The 22,252-nt window shown below is 36.2% G+C and overlaps 2 protein-coding genes across 3 annotated transcripts in view; both read right to left on the bottom strand.

Annotated features, from left to right (window-relative positions):
- LOC306842706 (protein FAM107B-like) overlaps positions 1-7,853 on the bottom strand; it is a 34,737-nt gene extending 26,884 nt beyond the window's left edge. The window contains exons 1-2 of one of the 2 annotated variants that reach the window (XM_079373720.1): positions 7,136-7,853; positions 3,882-3,951 (exon numbers count right to left, since the gene is read on the bottom strand). In XM_079373720.1, coding sequence (XP_079229846.1) covers positions 3,882-3,951; positions 7,136-7,519 — 454 coding nt within the window. In that variant the 5' untranslated portion in view covers positions 7,520-7,853. Of the gene's footprint in view, positions 1-3,881; positions 3,952-6,200; positions 6,458-7,135 lie in introns of those variants that run through there. The other variant, XM_079373723.1, reaches the window with a different exon arrangement.
- Positions 7,854-10,148: 2,295 nt separating this feature from the next.
- Positions 10,149-22,252, bottom strand: part of LOC306842714 (UPF0606 protein KIAA1549-like) — a gene marked incomplete at its 5' end in the record, with an annotated part of 46,725 nt that continues 34,621 nt past the window's right edge. The window contains 10 exons of the mRNA XM_079373734.1: positions 10,149-12,674; positions 13,644-13,771; positions 13,881-14,026; positions 14,205-14,257; positions 15,524-15,850; positions 16,483-16,627; positions 16,845-17,074; positions 17,261-17,466; positions 19,987-20,123; positions 21,240-21,445. Coding sequence (XP_079229860.1) covers positions 12,435-12,674; positions 13,644-13,771; positions 13,881-14,026; positions 14,205-14,257; positions 15,524-15,850; positions 16,483-16,627; positions 16,845-17,074; positions 17,261-17,466; positions 19,987-20,123; positions 21,240-21,445 — 1,818 coding nt within the window. The 3' untranslated portion in view covers positions 10,149-12,434. The remainder of the gene's footprint in view (positions 12,675-13,643; positions 13,772-13,880; positions 14,027-14,204; positions 14,258-15,523; positions 15,851-16,482; positions 16,628-16,844; positions 17,075-17,260; positions 17,467-19,986; positions 20,124-21,239; positions 21,446-22,252) is intronic.

The raw sequence follows: 22,252 nt of genomic DNA, 5'->3' as shown, positions 1-22,252 counted from the left end.
GGACATGAACTGAAAAACCGTTACAACAGCTTTCAAATCAATATACATAAAACTGAATCTGTAATATTCTGATTGTTTACTTTTTACAGCTTCTAATTCATATTCAGCTGATGTTTGCACATGACATCCTTCGGACGTCAATATCTGCCACAAGGTCAAGGGGTCCGGTCTACTTTGTTGCACTGTACTGTCCACTTCCTCACAGATATTCTAGTGAGACATGACAAGCAACACTGAATTAAGGATGTCTGTTGTATCTACCACACACTGATTTCCTCTCATAGGGTTACACAAACATACGCTCAGACATGCAGCATAAACAAAGGTTTTGTAGGCCAGATCTGATCCTCTGGGGACACCAAACATGTGACGCACACTGGAGGTGGACAGAACTGGAGAAAACAATAGAGCAGCTTGACTGACCCACCAGCTGACAATAAATAGGCTGAATCAGCTGGTCCTCTGACAGAAAACACACACAGATGCATTACTGCATGTGTACGAGCACACACACTCATGCAGATCTTCAAAAACAACCATTAAAAGAAATAGTTAGACCAAAATGAAAATTTACTGACACAGGCCTGACACAAAATGTAAATGAGTTTGTTTCTTAATCGGAGGAGATTTGGAGAAATTTAGCATTGCATAACTTGCTCACCAATGGATCCTCTGCAGTGATTGGGTGCCCCCAGGTGAAAAACAAGTACACTTCCATAATGTACTTAAAGTGCTCTATTTTCACGCACTAATTTTGTACTTAATATACTAAAAATGATAAACTTAAGATCATCTAACACTCAACTGTGCTATTTTGAGACACCATGAATATGAACTAAAATGCACTTTTAACATACTATCTCTGCATTTAAAAAAAGTATTTAGTTACCACTTGTAGTACACTTGAGTGTACTAGTGTATGAAAGATGGGTTCAAGTGTGCTACAAGTGGTAACTAAATCCATTTTTTAAATGTCACATTCATGGTGTCTCAAAATAGCACAGTTGAGTGTTAGATGATCTTAAGTTTATCGTAAGAAGTACTAAAGAATAATTTTTAGTATATTAAGTACAAAATTAGTGAAAATAGAGCACTTTAAGTACATTATGGAAGTGTACTTGTCAGAATGAGAGTCCAAACAACTGATAAAACATCACAATAATCCACAAGTAACCTACACAACTCCAGTCCATCAATTAATGGTGTGTGAAGCAAAAATCTGTGCATTTGTAATAAACAAATCCATCAAGATATTTTCAACTTTAAACTGTTGCTTTCAACTAAAATATTAGTCCTCTATACATAATATTTTTTTTTCGCCAGTAAAAAAAACTAAACAAAAACAAGTCGTCTCGTCTAAATCAGGAGAGAACGATGCACAAATTAAGCACTGTTTACAAGTAAAAACAGTTCTAAACAAACATGCTGCTAGATTTTGATGTGAGAAGACAACATGCGATTGACTTTTTTTTTTTTACTGTAGGAAGCGTTTTATGTATTATGGACTCATATTTGGTCCAGAAGTGATGGTTCAAAGTTGAAACGCTTTAAGGATGCATTTGTTTTTTACAAACACACAGCTTTTCACTTAAGACGTTAACTGATGGACACGAGTCATGTGGATTACTTGTGGATTATTGTGATTTTTTTTTATCAGCTGTTTGGACTTTCTGACGGCACCAATTCAATGCAATTTTTCATTTTTGGGTGGATACATAGAAAACATAGAAAAAAAGTATTATTTCATTGAATCTCCACAACTTTTTGTAATATTCAGCAATGTCACATACCTTTTTTCTTTTATGTTTTAGAAGAAAATCATTGAAAGTAACAGCCCAGACAACCTTAGCGACTGCATGGCAACACCAAGCAACACTCAATGATGCATACACTCTTAAAATGAACAAAAAAGGTTCTTCATGATGCCATAGAAGAATCGTTCTGTCTAAATGGTTCCATAAAGAACCTTTAACATCTGAAGAATCTTTCTGTTTCACAAAAGGTTCTTTTTTTGCGAAAGAAGGTTCCTTTAAGTTAAGAAAGAGATGGTTCCTTTGACTGAATGGTTCTTTGTGGAACCAAAAATGGTTCTTCTATGGCATCGCTGCAAAGTACCTTTTAAGCACCTTTATTTTTAAGAGTGTAGGCAAGGATTACACATATTTTCATTTTCAAAATCTAGTAATTATTTAGTTATCTAATGTATCTATAAATTAAAACAAACACAAAATGTAGTGATAATAGTGTTCATACAAGGCCATATCTTTGCTTAAACTGTTCCGTTTTTCACTTATTTGCTTTCCTTTGTGGTTTATTGTTCTGCTGAATTAACAGTGCTGAAGCCACTAATGATTTTTCAGCATGTTTTCCAAAACATACATGCTCACATACACACATACACACACACACACTATACTGAGAAAAAACATGCATAGATGGAGTGTATAAAATCATTTGCTTGTTTTCTATCAATCACTGATGAGTGTTAATCAGGTCTTTGTAATGTCACAATTGTCTACATTGCATGAATTGGTTTTAAGGCCTGTGCAGATGGATGGGACAGATGTGTGCATGAATGCTTCACTTTTGTTCCCTGAAATTTGGCAACACACACACACACACACACACAAACAAATATATACAAACACATACACACACAAACAAATTATAAAAATACTATCGTAAAGGACTTTCTATAGCTATTTTTAGGGCCATTCATTCCATATAAACTGCAAATGCTCTGCATATTCAAGCCATTTGAGATCAGGAACTGGCTAATTGGAATTACTACGATTTTGCTTGTCATTTGAGGTGTAAAATAAAGCTCACACAATAAAATGTTGGGAATACATACGTAACCATCAATAAATCATTTATTTTCCAAACTTAATTTTCTGCAAATCTGTGCCAGTTATAAAGGGATCCACGACAGCTTTGGCGCTCTATTTCTGTGGATCGTCATTATACGTTTCTATATTCTCATTGGTTCGTTGCCATGTGGCAAAAAAAAGAAAAGAAAAAAAGCTGTCTACAAATTACTTGCCCAAGTGGAAATATTTGGTTTTGCTGGCAGACTTTGAAGACCAAAATTCACATTGTATTTGATGCAAATCTAACTCAAATAATCAAATGACGAAAAGTTATCACTGAATATTTTCAAGTTTTCTTAAGCAAAGCAAATTTTGAAAGTCCCCTGAAAACATAATTCATACTTTTTTGTTGTTGTTGTAGACGAAGTATGTTGAAATTATATGTTTCTTGCCAACATTCTTGAGCATACTAATAAAAAAAATTATAATAATTTAGGGGAATTATTGTTACATTCGTTTTCCCTGTGTGTGATGTGCAGCGCAATTTGATTTTGTCTCTTGCAAAGAAGAGTTTATTTTTGACATCTATATTGTTTGAATATGCTGAAACAGCAATAACAATATGTTAGTATGGTTTTGCAGGGTTGTGCTCTTGCTTTTAACCAGTGTTTGAGTTACAGGCGGCACTCAGACTAAATGTGTTGTTATGCTGCCATATGTCCTTAAAACATCCTCTCACAGTCCAGCCATGTAATGAGACATGGAAGAAGAAATAAAAATGACTTTCCCCTTGTTTATTAAAGGTCTCTGACCGAGCAGCAGACTAGGTCAGTACTCAAAGCATCATGCTGCAGATATTCAAGGCCATGCTTCAATGTGATTATATTTTCCGCAAAGGCTGCAGAACTGCTGCCTTTTTCCAATGTGTGCTTGAAGAGATTTCCTCTCCAAATTGCCAACTCTGAGAGGAAAAGGAGGAGAGGAAACCTATGTTGTTTTTTGATAGCTGTCTATCCTTTGCCTCTTTGTAATTATCTGTCCTTGGAGTGTGTGTATGTGTGTTTTCTGTACCTGATAACGGTCCATCCTCTGGCTCAATATAATCTGTTCTGACTGGCAGGCTGTCCTGGATTGGGTATTCCTATTTCCAGACACAAAGAGAAACAAGAACACTGTCAATCAATCTGTTTTAAACACATTATTTTAATGTTGTGACCCTGAGTGACATACAAATCACAGGACTAAATAACTGTCCCTGAAGACAGACTGAAAAATCCTACATTCCTGCTACAAGAAGTAAACATGACTTATGACTTGCATGAAAAAACAGCACTATAACTTCCAGAATTAGGAAGGAAACTTGCATTCCAGAGTGACTTGCTGTATAATTTTACATAACAAATATAATAGAAAACATGTGGGTAAAATTGAAATGAATATGTATCTAAATGCAAGTTCCTACAACATTTCCTGTAGCTCAAACAGTAAAACATGGTGCTAGAAATGCCAAGGTCATGGGTTTGATTCCCAGTGAATGCATGAACTGATGGAGTGTGTTTTGATTACATGTAAAAAATAAAGGGTGTTTCACAGCGATGCCATAGAAGAACCATTTTGGAACTATTCCTTCTCTTCCTTCGCAACAACATCTCTTGTCCTACTTCAATATTTAAAGAGGATTGCCAAACACAGGAACATGTTATTAACAAAACTTTAAAAACTGGTTCTCAGACGTTCATACACCAGCCATTGCACACATGCACAAACATGCACACACACATTCAAGTTTCTCCTTGTTCAGCATTCTTTTCCTTTTTCCTGTATAGCCTAGATAAAGGAGGTGTGGTTGGATTTTCTGCTGAACATCACAAAACATCTTCACAATTGGATTTCTTTTCAAATCCTACGTCCAAACTGAAGTTTATGATAACCTTGCTGTGGTTCATGTTTCCAGAAAAGTTAAACATCAGTATTGCTATTGCTCATCATATTTAGTGGTTAATGATTTGAATAGAACTGAAAGTATTAAACTTTAGGACATAGTGATAGAAGTAAAAAAAATAAAAATTCCATATAAAAGAGGTTAGAAGACCCCATTTATCAGCATTAAGAGTGACATGAGCCATATTTAGTGACCAAATCATTTGCATCCACCAGTGTTTGGGAAAGTTAAAAGTAATGCATAACTATATTGCATTACTCTCTAAACGGGTAACTAATTGCGTCATTTAGTAATGGCATGAAATATACAGGGCTTGAAAACTTGATAGCTGTAGCATGGTTTTATCTTTGAATCGTGTTTCAAGAGTGTGTACATGAGCACACATCATGAACACACATACACATGCAGCAGTTAGCTCCTGTTGAAAAATGATAGCCCTTTAATGGCATCCATCCCCCCACTTCTCTTTAATTGACCACACACACATTTTCACTGCATTTGAACTTGAGACCGTAACTGACCTATCTTTGTGGGTACCAGGTGTCTCATACTAACATATTACTTCAACATGAGCACTCTCGTCAGCACTGGCTGCTACTATAACACCATGTGAGAGTGCATGTGTGTGTGTGCCTTTAGAGAGGCCTTATTTCAAATTAAACACAAAGAATGGAAAAAGTCTCTTGGCATGAGTCCCTGACACAGCAGGAGACATGAAGGACAGACTTTTCACCAAGGGGTTAAATTCAGGGAAGATCAATCTTCCTCAACGAGAGACGGGATGTTGGATATATGGGCAGTGATGACGTGGGACGAGAAATGTTCAGGGAGCTCTACAATACCTGGAGAGAGCTATCTATTCATCTCCTGGAAATACATGATTTTAAATCTCAGTTTTGGACAAAGAACACTAGCACTTCATTATAGAGACTTTACTTAAGTGTGATGTTAAAGACAGTTCAACTGGGGTCCCATGTTGTTTGGTCCCCAACATTCTTCAAAATATCTAGTTTGGCGTTCTGTGTTGAAATTAAATTGGTACATTTCTGATTAGAATCAGAAAATGCTTTCCCAGTGATGTGGTTTAATTAACAAAACATTGCTTTAGCAGCCAGAAACCCGCACACACACAAGTTTAATAGCATTGCTAATGAGGAGCCTTTAAGTCTTGTTCATGGACTGAGACCTCAATAAATCTCAATAGCAGACTAGGCTAGTCCTAACCTTTACAGTGACTCACAATTACGTTAAACTTAAAAGGCCAAGCCAGGCCAAAGCCTTCATTCTTTTAAACATAACAAACCAGTCTAAAAAACGGTTAGTGGTTATTTAATGTGATCATCTGATTCAACTCGGATAGATAACGTTAGTTTGGTCATGTAGAACTTGAGCTAAAGTGCAACCAGTTTGACTTGTGTTAAATGACTTGTCTAAACATGCACACTTACTGATGAAGAGCTGAATGAAATCAATCCATGTCTATTAGCTGTATTCAGATTTATAGAGTGTGTCCAAATTCATCTACTTTTACACTATTTTGTAGTTAAGAGTGTGAAAAGTGTGTTCCAACAAGAAAGAATGCACTTTAAAATCTGTACTCCAAAAAACAAAGCGTGGAATGTTGGACACTCAACTGTTTTCCTTGTAAAGCGGAAGAGGAGGGTTATCAGACTCCAGTGCTTCTTGGATAAAGAACCACAATACTGATGAGATCAACTTGCTCTACAGAGATTTTTGTCCAATCAAATGCTCTCTAGAATGAGAATGCCCCTCCCCCAATCGTATCTTCAACTGACTAGTCATGGTCTATTGCAGCGACGCAACTCATCAGAATTGCATACTACTCTTACAATTTCTGCCATATAAACATATTATCTGGCATATCAAGACAGAAACATTAGGTTTGCCATTTTGAATGTAACTTTTAAGAAGAGAATAATTTCCCAAACAAACTTCAACAGAAAATACATATGTGATCATCAGGTGATTTCATGGAATTTTTAATGAAACAATTTCAGTCAATGAACATCTGTCTGACCTTACTAGAATCTCAGAAGGAGTTTCAGGAACCAGTTAAGCCAAACTATGGAAGCCTGTTTCTACCGCAGGATGAAGAATTAAAAGGTAATTGTTAATTTTTTTTCTCAGAATTTTGACTTTTTCTTGCAACTGAGAAAAAAAGTAATAATTGTGATATTAAAGAATGTTTTTCGCAATTCCAAGTTTATAGAAACAAAGTCCAAATTATGACATGTAAACTCAAAACTGTGAGAAAACTCAAAATTTTGGATATAATAAGTTGCAATTATACTGTGGCAGAAATGGGCTTCCATAGCTAAACGAGCTCAAAGTTGAGTGCAAATCCTACTAATAGAGTTCTTACCTTCTGTGGCCTGATAATAGATGGACGGGGAATATGTGGCCGCTTTGTGTGCAGAACAGGGCTCCTATCTTGGGCATCGTCTTCTTCTGAGAGTCCTTCTGAGCTTGGGTAGGAATGAAGTGTGTCTTGGTTCTCTGTGTCCGGTTTTTTGGTTTTGGAGTTAGTCCCGTTGGTCTTGGTCTGGATGGAGACGCAGCTAAATGAAGGCTGGCTGTCAGTCCTCACTGGCTTTACTGGACCAGGCTGAGTGAGAACAGCCAGGCCCATGGCAGGATCCGGCCCAGTTTTGGAGATTTCCGGGTCCTGGTATGAAGCGGGGTCAGCAGAAACATCTGGAGGACCACCAAAACAGTACTGTAGCGCTGAACACGGGAGCCCATGCATCACGCCAGAAGATACAAGCTTTTAGTGTCCAATCAGATGTTGAGGCTCCAGTTAATGGATGAGATCCCAATACACAAATGCATTTCAGGATACCATCACAGTTTGACGGTTTTCCATGGTTTCATGCAAAAAGATCCAAGAAATATCGACCCGCATGTTATGCAGTGCAAAATAAACAAGTCTAGGTCTAAATAATCTTCTCCATGCATTCATGTGAGAAACTTCTAAACACATCCCTGTCAAATTTTCAACTAAAAACCTACTGATTGCACTTCAGTCTCCTTCATACTAGGTCTTCCTCTTCACCTGCTCTCTCTGAGGATGAATGTTAGGCACGGGGCTTTTGCGAGTGATGGGTTTGTGAGGGTGTCCGAGTGTCTGATTACCTGAGCAGGTACTCCCCCTTGCCAAGGGCCTGTGGCATTGTCCTTACGCATCCCAGTGTGCCAAGCAGAGGTGTTGGATTTCAGGGACACAGTAACTGATAGGCTCTTAGTGAAACTCAATTGTGCCGGGTTAAGGCAAGGAGCAAAAGAGTGAGAAAGCGTTATCAGAGACATCAGAACTGGTCACTGGACTGAACAAATACAAGAAGGTGAAAAAAAAAAATTACACTGCATAAAATAATAACACTGTCAACTAGTCAGGGGTCACTGAATGTGAAATATTAACATGTTAAGAATAAGAATCATCTATAAAACAGTTTGGTAAGACTAATAAATTTAAGATAATCTGCTAGCTAGACTAGCACAATACTAGCATACCCATAAGTACACATTGCAGGGTATTGATGGTGTAAAACGACAAAGGTACTTTAATGAAAAGGAGATTATATAATATAAAGGCAGGTAGGCAGCCATATTATGACTCAGTATCATTTGCATTACCCCTTTGGGAGTAAATATAGACTGGTTTGAAAATATGTCCATATTTGACAGGGCAAATATTAGCAGTAGGTCACCACATTACACAAGGTGGACAAATTGAACAATGCAGAGCCGCTGAAACATTGATGAGCCCTTTTGTTCCAGAATGTAAACAGGACTGCAGTTTCCACTCCACGAGGAGCCGAGGTACCATATGTGCACCAGAGAAACATGAGCTGAGGGAGTCTGAGCGTCTGAATGTGAAGTTACTATGACTTAATAACAATGCTTTTATGTGTATTTTAAAGGACAGGCTGTGCACATGGGTGGAATTTTTGCCTGGTTATTTAGACCTGCATAATTAAAGAAAACAACAAGCCTGGAGTTATTTTGGTTCGTCTGATGATACGATCCAGTTGTTCCATGGTTAGTTATGCATGGAAAAAAGCCATTACAATTCTAAATACTGCAGTTCATAATCTTGCTTATGCAGAATTTATCTTAAACAAAAAAATACACAAAAGTTTAATAAAAATATGCATGGGTTGCAATTAACCTATTTTCTGTGGATATTATTTCATATTATTTCATAAGAAGGACATGAAGAAAAAGTTGGTATTTAATTTAAATTAAAAGGGATAGTCCCCCCACAAATGTAAACTGCCATCATGTCATCTTCATGCCATTCCAAAACTGTCATTTATTCTGTCAAACATGAAGGATATTGTAAGAAATATTTTCTTACAATAGGTATAAACTAACAAGCATTTGGCGCCATCTATTGGTTTTAGCCTCTAAATGCAAAATAAAATAGGTGACTAATTTATTTGGATGAAAAATATACTGTAAATGGGTTAAATGTCAAAAGTAAAGGCATATATTGTTTTAGAGAAGTCAGTTTAGGATATTTCAGTTGTTGTCGACTGGCATAGTTGCTTTAATGTGCCAACTAAATGTATTTCAAACTTTGAAAAAGATAATGCTTAAAAGCTGCATAAACCATATGTGACCCTGGACCATAAAACCAGTCTTAAGTCGCTGGGGTATATTTGTAGCAATAGCCAAAAATACATTGTATGGGTCAAAATTATCCATTTTTCTTTTATGCCAAAAATTATTAGGATATTAAGTAAAGATCATGTTCCATGAAGATATTTTGTAAATTTCTTACCATAAATATCAAAACTTCATTTTTGATTAGTAATATGAATTGCTAAGAACTTAATTTGGACAACTTTAAAGGTGATTTTCTCAATATTTGGATTTTTTTTGCACCCTCAGATTCCAGATTTTCAAATAGTTGTATCTCGGCCAAATATTGTCCGATCATAACAAACCATACATCAATGGAAAGCTTTCGTATTATGTAAAAATTGACACTTAAGACTGGTTTTGTGGTCCAGGGTCATGCGCGCACACACACACACACACATATAAATATATATATTTTTTGGGACAATTTTTTGCAAGTTTATAGGAAATGCATTTTTTTTGTAAGAATGGAAAAAAAATCTACTTCAGAAATTCTACTTAAACTACAAAGTAAACCAGTTTATCCACAAGGATGCACTCAACACAAATCAGCTCAAATCAACCCTGCAGACAAAGCAACTCTGAATTGAGCCTAATAAGATCTCAGTGAACAGCAATTATGTGTTTCAATTCTGATGAAGTCATTTGACTTAAACATGAACACAAGTAAGGTTTCGGCGCTCAGTATCTGTAAGTTAGTAAAGTTTGATAAAGCAAACAACAGTCAACCAAACGGTAATCATTTTTAATTGTCACTTAAATAAAGAGTCAGCAGATTTTTAACTACAAGTCAAGGTAGTTCCAATGAGACAAAATCAAAAAACTCATTCCAACAAAAAACCAAGGGCAGATCAAGTGAAGTGTCCTCAACAGAAGTGTCCTTTTTCTTAGAGCAAATGATGCTCCTGTTTGCAACATGAACACAAAAATAGATTTCGCACAAAGGCAAGAACACAATTTCAGCATGAAATAAAGTACAAATAGCCAAGGGATCAGTGTTTTAGCGAGTCTAATACTACAGATTTATGCTTTTCTAACACATCAAAAGCATGAAGACAGAGGAATATACTGCACCCATTTAATCAACAGCAGTTTAATGAGCAATAGTGCATCCTGGAATAATAATTATTATAATAAAAAAACACTATCTGCTATGAAATGATGAAAATACAGTTGCGCAAAAAGCCTGATCTTAATCAACAGTTTAAATAATTCAATCTGCAATACCATTTACACAGTGGTAATACTGAAAGTACTGACTTATTCAGAACTGAATTACCCCAATTTCTGTTTTTGAGAAACAGATGGACTAAAAATGAACAAATGGACAGTTTAAGGAATGTTCTGGGATCAAAATGAGTTCAGCTCTATATGCAGATGCTCTCCAGCATCTGTGACATACTGGTGATTACCACAGACAACCAATAACATGTTCACAGTAATACACTGACAATGGGGCAAGGCATTCCTGATGGATTTAAAAGACAAAATGTGCACTTTTTACTCTACTGCAGAAATTCTAAAACTTCTTCAGTAAAACAAAATGTACAGATGACCTAAAAACCTTCATCCATGGCAGACCACAAACTACCTCAAATCAATTACCAACAGTTATGAGTAGTGTATTTAAAAAAAAAAAATTAATCTACACTGTATATCGAAATATACAAAAGATTGTGGTCAGTAATAAAAAAAAAACTTAATACTTTTTATTCAGCAAGTATGCATTATGTATTTAATCAAAAGTGAAGGTAAAGACATTTATAATGTTAAAAAACAACATTTCATTTAAAATAAATGCTGTTCTTTTGAACTTTCTATTCAACAAAGAATCTTTGAAAAATGTTTCCACAAAAATATTAAGCAGCACAACAGTTAGTCTAATAGTTGTAAATTGTAGTCTAATAATATTTGATAATAATACTCTTATCTGTATTTTTCTGTAATAATACTCAAACGCAGCCTTTAAAACCTCAAACTTTTAAAGTTCTGAATTTAATTTATCCAAATTAATGGGAGTTGATGGCATTTTTAAAAATTGAATTTTATAAATTGTAATCGTTTTGTTATTTAATAATTTTTAAACCTTTTTTATTTATTTACGTTTAAATCAGCCAATCAACTTGCAGTGAGCTTGGAATCCTTCATGCACCACCAGTTCATTATTGTATTGTAAGTACATTACTGAAAACACATTTTTATTTGTTTACAGTATGTCAAGTTGTACTGAACCTGGAACATTTATTTAATGTTAACAGTTTCCTCCAATGCACTGGACATGCACTGTACAGTACGTCCAGCTAATGCCAAACCAAAGAAAGGCATAAGAAGATGGAAAACATCACTACTTCTAATACTATTACTGGACCCTAAAGTATAAGACAATACTGTGTAGGGCTCAATACTGTATTATGAAGGCAAATGCTTGATGGCCATTAAACAGAGATAAAAGTATCAGAACCATGAATGAACGGGAAGATGCACTAAGAAATAAAACATAAAAAAAAAAGAAAAAAACTTTTTGTAGCTCATAGAGATTAATTTAAGGTATCAAAAGCAGTTCAGTTTTCAGTGATAAGAATCTACAAGAGCCAGTGCAAGGTATAAAATTATTCAAATGTGAAGGCAGTGTACACAGCAAAGAAACAACACAATGTGAAAAACACACGCACACCTCTAACCGAAGACCACAGGATTGTGTGGCAGCCATATTTTAGCTTTGTTATCCCGGTCTGTATAGAGCAGTTGCTACCAAATTATAAAGTAGCCTGTAAAGAAAGTAAAAAACATTCTTATTCTTCAGTCTCAGAACGCTGCTTATGTTTTGAACAACGAGGGGAAACTAAACAGGAACGTGGGAATAAAGGATAATCGTCTACGCTTCCTGTCCTAATGCTCTCTGCCACCGGGCGGCAGCAGAGGCTACATGACATCGTCCTCTCAAAAAAGCCACTTCCATGGGAAGTACAGTGCAGTGTAGTGCAGTTTTTGCCTGATGGAGCTGGAGGGGGCAGGTCTCAGCTGTGATAGCTGGGTACCGCTGCCTGTTTCTGGGAGAGGCGCATCAGTTCCTCTCGAATGGCTTTGATGAGCGAAGCGGAAGAGTGGTTGGGAGGGGAAGGCTCCTCCAGGGGAGCGGAGGGAGCGTAGCCCAGGCCGAGAGAGTCCAGGTGGGCAGGAGCAGCAGATGGCTCCTTCAGGCCATTCCTGGAGGTCTGGAATACAGAGATGGAGGTGTAGTCAAGAGAGCCAAGAACCTAAACAAAAAATGAAGGAAGGAAGGAAGGAAGGCAGAAATAAGGGAAAGAATTAAAAAGAAGTTTAAAAGACAGAGCAAAGTTAGAAAATGCCTCTTATGGAGGCTGAAATGAGTGAGAATAGCTATGGAAGTAAGAGTTTGAAGAGGACATATTCTACACTTCTTTATGTAGCACTTTATTTCTTCCCCAAAGCCTCTTTATAATGTTTGTCAAGATTTCTTTTTACCAAAAAGGCCATGCATGATATATTTTTCAGCTTTGTGTTTTATAATTCTTTGATTGTTATAGTTTTGTTACATTCATCTTTACAATAAAAGGTTTTCTTAAAGAGATGTTTAACTTTATTTTCAGTCTAATAACAGATAAAAGCCACTATTTATAATCATAATTAATGTAATGTTAATTAATATTGTAATATTTTTATTTATTATTATAATTTTTTTTTTTTTTTTGTTACTATGTGGATGTTGTGATGGACATTTATATGTTATACAGTATACACATTGAAGGGTTTCCCAAACTGGGGGGTTGTGAGTTGATAGGAAGCTAATAATTAATTAATTAAAAAAATAATTGTAAAATGAAAAAATAAATAAATAAATCACTCATTAAAAAGTTAAAATAGTGTTTACATGCAGATCATGCGACTATTAATCAACATCAAAGAACCATTTAAAAAAAAAAATTGGGAATCCCTGGTACAGAAACAGTATATAGCTAATTAAATTAAATCACTATAAAAAATTCTATATTTATTTGGTAAGTAACTGTGTAATAAGTGGTAAAACTGATTATGACCATCAGAATATTCATGATTGTTATGTTGATACTTTTAAAATTTTTAAATGTCCAAATTTTGCTTAATTTCAATAAATATTCTATATGGACTGAGGATGGAGTCTAAACCCCATTTCAAAAAATGATTTGTTCCCTTAAAATCTAAGTAGGAGAGTATTTCAGACTTACAGGCTCTCTGTTATTAGCGAGCTTGTTGTCGTCCTCATGATACGGGCTCCAGTTTAATCCACTAGGCTGCCGGCTGTCACCTACACGACCTGTCAGACCAACGTGGGTTAAATGATGTAGCTGGGCACCTGTGAACCGACATGTATGTTGCATAAAGTATACCTTATATTGCGGCATATAATGAAACTCACATTTGATATCAGCACTGAATTTCTAGAAAAGCCTTTAAGCTCATACCTGTAGTCCCACCTACAGGCCGTGGCCTGGCAGAAGAGGGCAATTCATCTGGGTTTCCCCCTCGACCAGCGTAAAGCGACTCCGGCTGTAGCTGTTCAACAGGAAGGGCCTCTCCTGACGGGATGTAGCCAGACCCTAAACCCTGTCTGTAGAGATCCAAAAGACATCAGACTCCAGCTATTAGCAAACCACACTGTACTCTAATAAAAAGTGACATGATTTCAGTTGTAAACACTACAAGTGGAGGTTGTAATGTGACTGGCAGCGTCACTCGCAGTTCCCAATGATCACACAAACCTTCCTGATCAGACTTAATGTACTCACCGATGTAGTAAACCTTGCACACTGGAAGGTGGCAAACTTAATTCAGCATATCTCTGAAAGAATACACACAAACATGCTGTCGTTGAGCTTTAAACATGTTGATAATTCTTGGCACATCCTCTGCACTTTACTGCATAAAAGGCTTATTTTAGTACATTGCTAAGTCTGAAACACATTAGCAGCTGTATGTGCCACCACAACCGAAGCTTCTCTATCTATCAGCCTAAATAAACCCTGTGACCCAGAAAAGCTTTTAAATAGTTGAGCTGGAAATGCCATTTTAAGGACAGTGCACCATTCCCTGCTCCATCTTGACTCTTAAATCAACCTTTGAGTTATTAGACAGTTCATATTTTGGCCTTTGCAATCCCCTCTTTTCCCTTCAATAAAAAAGCCTCAATCTGACAAAAATATTTCATTCAGGACAGTGTTGACAGATGAGGCTTCCATTCTGGGTAGTTTATTCTCAATCCGTGGAAAACCCTGACTCTGTGTTCTTTTGATGTGATTCCAGTGCATCCACTTTAAATCACTCTAGTATGGTTTAACACACATCGAATCACATTCATAATCAAATCAACAAATTAACTGATTGAATCAAACCATCAAAACCAGAAATCACAAGTGTACATAGTGACAGCATCCGCAAGAAAAAATGGATTTAGACATACTTAATACATGATTATATGTAAATATCAGAGATTTTTTTTAAATTAATTATATAGGCTGATGTTGGATATTTAATTGTGAATGCTCATTTCCAGTATTTGTGGATTTTTAGATTACCTTTGCTGTCCTGCACATCCTATATTCACTTTATTTTAATCATTAAAAACACAAATTTTATTAACACTGTTGTATGTATTCAGCAAAAGTATTATGCATAATGTAAATGCTGTTAAATTATTTCATATTTAAAAAATGTTTTAATCTAATAAAGGGTTCACCAAATTTTGGTATGCAATGCTTCTTCACATACGCATGTGTGTCAGGTCTGAATGGAAGCGAATGGAGCGTGACGTCTAGTTTAACCGCAGGTTTAGACAAGAGGAAATCATTTAAGTATTGGACTGTATAAAGAAAACAGTAATACATCAGATTTCATCATCTGCTTTTTAATCACATGAATGTGGATCATCTAGTGGTTTTTCCAGACAGGATGTGTTCTGGAAAATCATACATCTGTTCGCTTAGAAAAGTAATAGCATCTTTCCTTAGCAAACCGCACAATTTTAGGTATCATTCACAATTGCATAGAAAGTCTTAGCATTAACAATTTGTTCAAATCTCTATACCCAAGCATAGCAGATTGTTCTTACCCCTGTGTAAGGATTCAAGGGCAGGTATCTTGGGCCCCAGGGCCGCGGGCCACGGGATGGTGGGCTGGAGGCAGGTGGGGGTCCAGGGTTATGCCCGACCCCAGGCAGAGTGATGCCAGCTGTGCTGCCCTGAGAAGAAGGAGATACAAGGGCGAAGGCATCGTCCAGTAGAGAGTGCATTTGCTGCCGGGCCTCCTCTATAGATGGCTGAGGGGGCAGGTATGGGGGTGGTGGAGGAGGGTGGCCAGGAGGAGGAGAAATCGGACCATGGAACACATCATCCGTCGGGGACGGGCTATGATGCTCGGGACCCTGATCTGGGTCCGACTGCAAAATAAAAACAAATATTTATGCTCAATAAGGCTGAGCAAGTAAATCACTGGTTCAAAACTAGAGTAAAAACAGTAAGATTATGAAATATTATTACAATTTTAGATAACTGGTTTCTACCTAAATATATTTTACAATGTAATTTATTCCTGTGATGGCATAGCTGAATGTTCCGCAGTCTTCAGTGTTACATGATCCTTCAGAAATCCTTCTAATGTGCTAATTTAATGCTGAAGAAACAATTCTTCTTATTATCAATGTTGAAAAACACTGTTATAGATTTTTTAAGGATTATTTGATAAATATACATTTCAAAAGCATTTATCTTTACTGTCACTTTTGAACAAATTAAAGCATCTTTGCTGAATAAAAGTATGAATTTCTTAAAAACCTTACTGACCCCAAACTTTATAATGGTAGTTTAATTGAATCTTCAACTAAGATGAATTATATCCAACTAAAATTACACCGTATTTTCTCAAAAAAAGCTGCTATTTCACTACATGGAGCCGATTACAAAATGTTTTGAATTACAAATATATGGAAAGAATGGGAATAAACAGCGTGGAGTTGATTACACAGTCACATGCAGAAGTACAGCGTAGCATGAGAGAAAAACAGACACTGACCACATATGCAATGTTATTGAATCCTGGGTATTTCCTGTATGTCCCATCACTGTCGGTAGTTATGAGTCTATCTCGGTCAGCGTCTGTCAGATCCCCATTCAGCTGTTGTTTCCTTCTCTGTTTAGGAGAACGCTTCCCTCTGTTGCTGCAAATCACACAAAAACACTTTTGAAGTTATAGTTTTCAAGTATAGCTTTTTCCCCCCAAAGAACAGTTCTAGAACATCAAAGTATGATATTTAAGAGGTTCATAGAGATACATAAATTGCATTTGGGCATGATTTTGTGTAGAAAATTCAGATTTGGTGAGAGCTGGGCCTAATTCTGTGTTCAGGATTAGTCTAATGATCAGGTCCTTTTTACCTTTTCTTGGGCTCTGTGTACAGTGAGGGCATGTGAATATCGGGATCAAGTATCTTGTCAATCTGCATCTGGGCCTTCTGGTAGATTCGGTCCTGTTCTTTGGAGTCGCCTAGACCATCGATGAGATCATCCATAGCGGGGAAGTCATAATGACCTTTCCTTTTGGCCCTCAGGCGGATCTTATTGCGATGGTGCTCGATTTCAGACTTGTGCCTTAAAGCCACCTGGATCTGGAGGAGAAAGAACAGTCAATGATCTTGGAGTCAATGAGAAGCACATATTGATTATTGGTGATGGGGCTTTTAGACGCTGTGAATCAAATTCATAAACATATAGACCTTGAAGTTTGAAATGGGTCCCTAAGGAGAAGCCATATTAAATGAATGTGGATAAGATGTATGGGTTGTGAAGGATACCTCTTTGTTGAGCTTGGCGTTTTCTGCAGCTCTGTCATTGGCTGGAGGGCTGGGTAAGGGCAGGGCTGGCATCGGCTGCATGGCGATGAGCTGGATTTTATTAGGGGGGCGTTTAGGGCCATCCGTTGGGCGGGACATTCGGTCCACATGCTCAAAAATGGAAGCTGAAGATAAAGGTTCATCCGTGCCATTCATTGGGGGTGGACCTATAAGGAATATAAGAACGTGTCAGACTTTTCAGAAGTTTGGGGTCAGTCATTTTTTAAAAATACTTTAATACTTCTATTCAGCAAGGGTGCATTAAATTGATTAAAAGACACAGTAAAAGACATTAATAATGTTAGAAAAGATTCCCATTTCAAATTAATTCTGTATTATGGTTTCCAACACAATTGCTTTCAACATTGAAATATGATTGAGCACCAAATCAGCATATTAGAATGATTTCTGAAAAATCATGTGACACTGACGTCTGGAGTAATGATGCTGAATATTCAGCTTTGCCATCACAGGAATAAATTACATTTTAAAATTATAATACAATTAAAAATGGTTAATAATATTTTAAAATATTACTGCCTTGGGGAGCCTAAGTGACTTACAGTATACAGTACAATTATATTTCTATCATTTACAAGCGTTATTTGTTAAATTACGGTGTATAACAGCCCCCTCCAAAATTGGAAAATAATCAACTATATTAATTTCATTACACAGACAAATATTACTGGCCTCTACAAATAATTTTTGCTTTTATATTATCATTTTCTTTCTGAAATACTTAGTTTGAAAAGCATTTGTGCCATTCATCCTTAAAATAAATATTTTTTTTTAATAATGCAATGAAATTCATACATGACGCTGTCATGGACAATTCATAAACATATGTTCTACACTATTAAAATAAAGCCAGCCTCATATGTGCTGACAACTAATAAAGAAAGCATGTAATCGATCTGAATCGCTTTCAAATATCATTTCACACCTGATGGGGGCAGCGTCTTCCGGATTCTAAAGAGACTAATTTTAAATAAAATGTGAAAGAGCTGGAGGATGATACATTGCTTTAAAAAAAATGCAGCAGGATGACGTTCAAGAAAAATATGAAAAAAAATAAGAACTATGAAATCTAATGCTACTGTACAAATCAACACCACTCTTACCAATTCTATTCTTCCCTGTGAGCCAGTAACACATGGATGAGCGGATGGAGGGAGTGTGAAAGAGAGAGAAAAATTAAATGATGACTGATGTGATTTATTAAGATGGAATATAGCATAAGTTGTATGTAAAAGCATGTTTGAGTGGAATACTGGGTAAGAAAGTATTTTATCTTGGAAAACACTGTTATCACTGGAACGTAATCATGAGAGGAGGAGGATGAAAAGGATTTTCGTAAGGGAAGGGCGTTAAAAGGGAACAGCCATCAGACAGGGGGAGAGAGAGAGAGAATGTGAGGTGCTACGACTGAATTCCGTGTCATTTCTTGGTTGGTCGGACTGTAGCCTATTTAGTCTGGTAAAGCAGGAATGAGTGTTGAGAGAGGGTCATCGCCACAGGCAATGTTTGACAAGAGAGGAACACACACACACAGAGAGAGAGAGAGAGATAAAGGCAAAGACAGCAAGAGAGTGGAAAAAAAACCCCAAGCAGCCAAGAGTAAAGACGAGTGTTAGTCATTATTCACAAAGAAGGCAGGATGAATGAGGCTGGGCTGACTATAGAGAGGAAATCAAGAGGAAGGGCCACAAATCTTCAGCTGAAAGACTTTCGCCTCTCTGTAAATCTTACATCACATGTTCTTCTTCCACTGGCTATTATGTAGAACTAGGACTGCCACTTAATAAAACCAAGGAATCATTGCCTTTCTTGGCAGTCATCAAGCAAAAAACAAAAAACAAAACAAAAGGGGTGTGTCTTAACATTCAGTCAAAATTTCATTGGTCGGCCATATGTAAACTGTCCAAATACATTTTAAGTAAAAAGAAATGGATTAAGAAAAGCATTTTAGTCATGAAATATAAAAGTTACATATTTATTTCATTGCAATGTTATTACGGTATTATTTATATATTATAACAGCATTTATTCATATTTTAATTTTAAGTTTTGTTTTAGTACTTTGTTATATGCTTTAATATAACATATTATATGTTTAATATAACATATAATATGTCACAGCACTTACATATTACTGCTATATTAATTCATTTTAAAAATATATCTATTCATTTTCATGTTAGTACTTCAACTTATTTGAATTTGTTGCCAAGGCAACACTTCTAATTTTTGTTGAAGGTATTCATCTAATATTTATATTTAATTTTACTTCAGCTTTAATTCAATTAACAAAAATTATTTTACAGTAAACAATAAAAACAGTGTCTTTTTGTTATAATTAACGTTATTTTTAAATTAATTAAAATTGTCAGGTTTTAAGAAGACATTTAACTTGAACATTCTAAATGTCTACCTCATAAAAATTATATTATTATTATTAACTAATAAATTGATTTATTACTCCCAGTCCTCCATGGGGTATATATTACCAGCTTCATGATGTCATGCATATTGTGGTACATGTCAGGATTTATCATATCACAATTACATGGGTCACTATTGCAACTGTGTCAAATATGTGGCACCAGATTAAATCTCTCTGCAATTACAATAGCACGAGAAAAAAATGCAATACATCAATATAGTCAAAATGTGTACAAACTTACCGTTTAATCCATTTGCAGCTATTTTACGTGGTTGCTTAGGATCAGTAGGCAGACCAGAAGTTCTCATGCCCTCCTCGGGTGATCCTCTGTCGCTGGGTGGGTCACTGCCTATGGAGCCTCCCTCTGATGGAGAAATCCTAAGCAATATACACAACATAAAATCTTGAAAACATAATGCTTTTTCCCTTATTCTATATCAACAAAATGTGCATTTTGATGACATTTTAAAGACATTTTATTACAATTCAAAACCATGAACAATTAATACACATGAATTTCCTTGGATCTAATTCATGACAAACATGAGCAAACTCCTCCGAACCCTGACATCCTCATCTTGACAGACAACAATATTTACCCTTCATCCAGTTTTGATGAGGCACGTGTCTCCAGGGTAAATGCAAGAGGACGATGACCTAATCCTGTCATGCTTCTAAAGAGCACTTTCAGATCTAATGCGACCACACAAAGGTTCATGACTTGGTCATGAGTCCATTACCTTTTAGTCTATAGCTTTTTGACTTACTAACCATCTTAATTACTAGGAATGTATTTATCTCTGTCTGGTTATTTTAGCTTAGACTAGTTGGTGTGTGTTACTAATGCACAGACACAACAATGAGAATTTTTGCATTTATTTATTTGATTTTCAATCCATATTTATTTATTTAAATATTATCCGGAAATATGGATTATTCCATTTAAGCAATAAGGAATAATAATAAAAAAAGACTTAACTTCTGTCTATTTGTGACAAGGTTTCAGGTACTTGTAATGTTTGCAAGACATGAGATCTGTGGTAATTTCACCCCTAAGACCCTTCTATTGATTTGAGTGTGAGATGTAATCCTTTTAAAAAGCTTTCTATTGATCAGCAGTCGACTCACTCTTACCTACATTCCTGCCTTTAAATAAATTAACAAGTTATTTTAATATGAGGTTACTGCAGCACAATGCAAAACGGAACCAGCTTGTTATTGTAGGTGGATTTTTTTATATTAGATTGTGTTTTAAAAAAGTTCAAATTTGAGGGTCCCTTTAGATTATTCATTAGTTAACATGAACTAACAATGAGCAATACTTAATCTTAGAGCATTAAGATTATTAATATTTAATTATTAATCATATTAGTAAATTAATGATATTACCAAATGGAACCTCATTGTAAAGTGTTACCAAAAATTCAATTGTTTGTAAAATCTTTGATCCTGAATATATATATATATATAAAAAAAAGCATTTATCAGACTTACTGGCCCCTGCGCCGCTGGCCATTGCGGGAAGCTTTGGAGGAGGCTTTGGACTTTAGTGTGGGCACCTCTGCATTCTCAGCTGGGCTCTGTTCCTTGGCGGCCACAGGAAGTGGCAACGGCTCCTGGATGACCGTGAGATCATCCTTACTGTGCTGGCCCATGTGAAGCTTGGCAAAGTCAAAACCCTTCACGCTGGGCGCCTGCAGCTAAAGACCACCACCCCAGAGAGAGGAAAATGTTAATTTGGAGAATCAAAATTAATGCAGAGGGATGTTTGTGAAGGAAATGGAGGGATTGCAAAGGGGAGTGAGGGATGAAAGTTAAACGACTAAAGGTTTATTTAAAACTGCTCACAAACACTAGACAGAATCAGGTCAGGCTTTGGTCCAGCCGTCTTAAGAGTCGTCAATGTCAAAGCGCATGTACACGAGGCAAAAAGATAGAATATGAATTTCCATAAGCCACAGATTGTCACAGTGTCATAAGAATAATTTGAGCAAGAGGACAGCAATTGACTCTCAAAGAGACAATGAGAAGAGTTAGCATACAAAATGGATGCACTTGATTAGAGGTCAGCAGACTGACCGCGGGCCAGACCAGCTAGACGGGCTGTAAAAGCCTGTCTGTCTGCAGCACTCTGAAAGATTAAATGAACCGGACAAACACAACAGCAGAGAAAGCTAATTCACACCGGCTTTTTCAAAGACTAGCAGCCACTAAAAAAAAAAGAGTGAAGTCTTAAAGAAAGAGATTTAAAGGTACAGTCCACCCAAAATGAAAATGATTCAAAATAAATCGTTAACCCACATTCATGTACTTTTAAACCGGTATGGCTGACTTTCTTTTGTGTCAATTTTTGAAGAATATTCTAGCCACGTTTTTCAATGTAATAAAACTGAATGAGTACTGGATTAAAACATAAAAATCCCAATGCAGGGGAAAATGAATGAATAATCATTTCTGTTCATCACACAAAGATATCAGAAGGCTCGTTCGCAAGACATATGGGCCAC

This window comes from Barbus barbus (assembly GCF_936440315.1).
Source record: "Barbus barbus genome assembly, chromosome: 23".
Taxonomy (NCBI): domain Eukaryota; kingdom Metazoa; phylum Chordata; class Actinopteri; order Cypriniformes; family Cyprinidae; genus Barbus; species Barbus barbus.
Note: the sequence above shows the minus strand (reverse complement) of the source record. Positions and strands in the feature narration are given on the sequence as shown.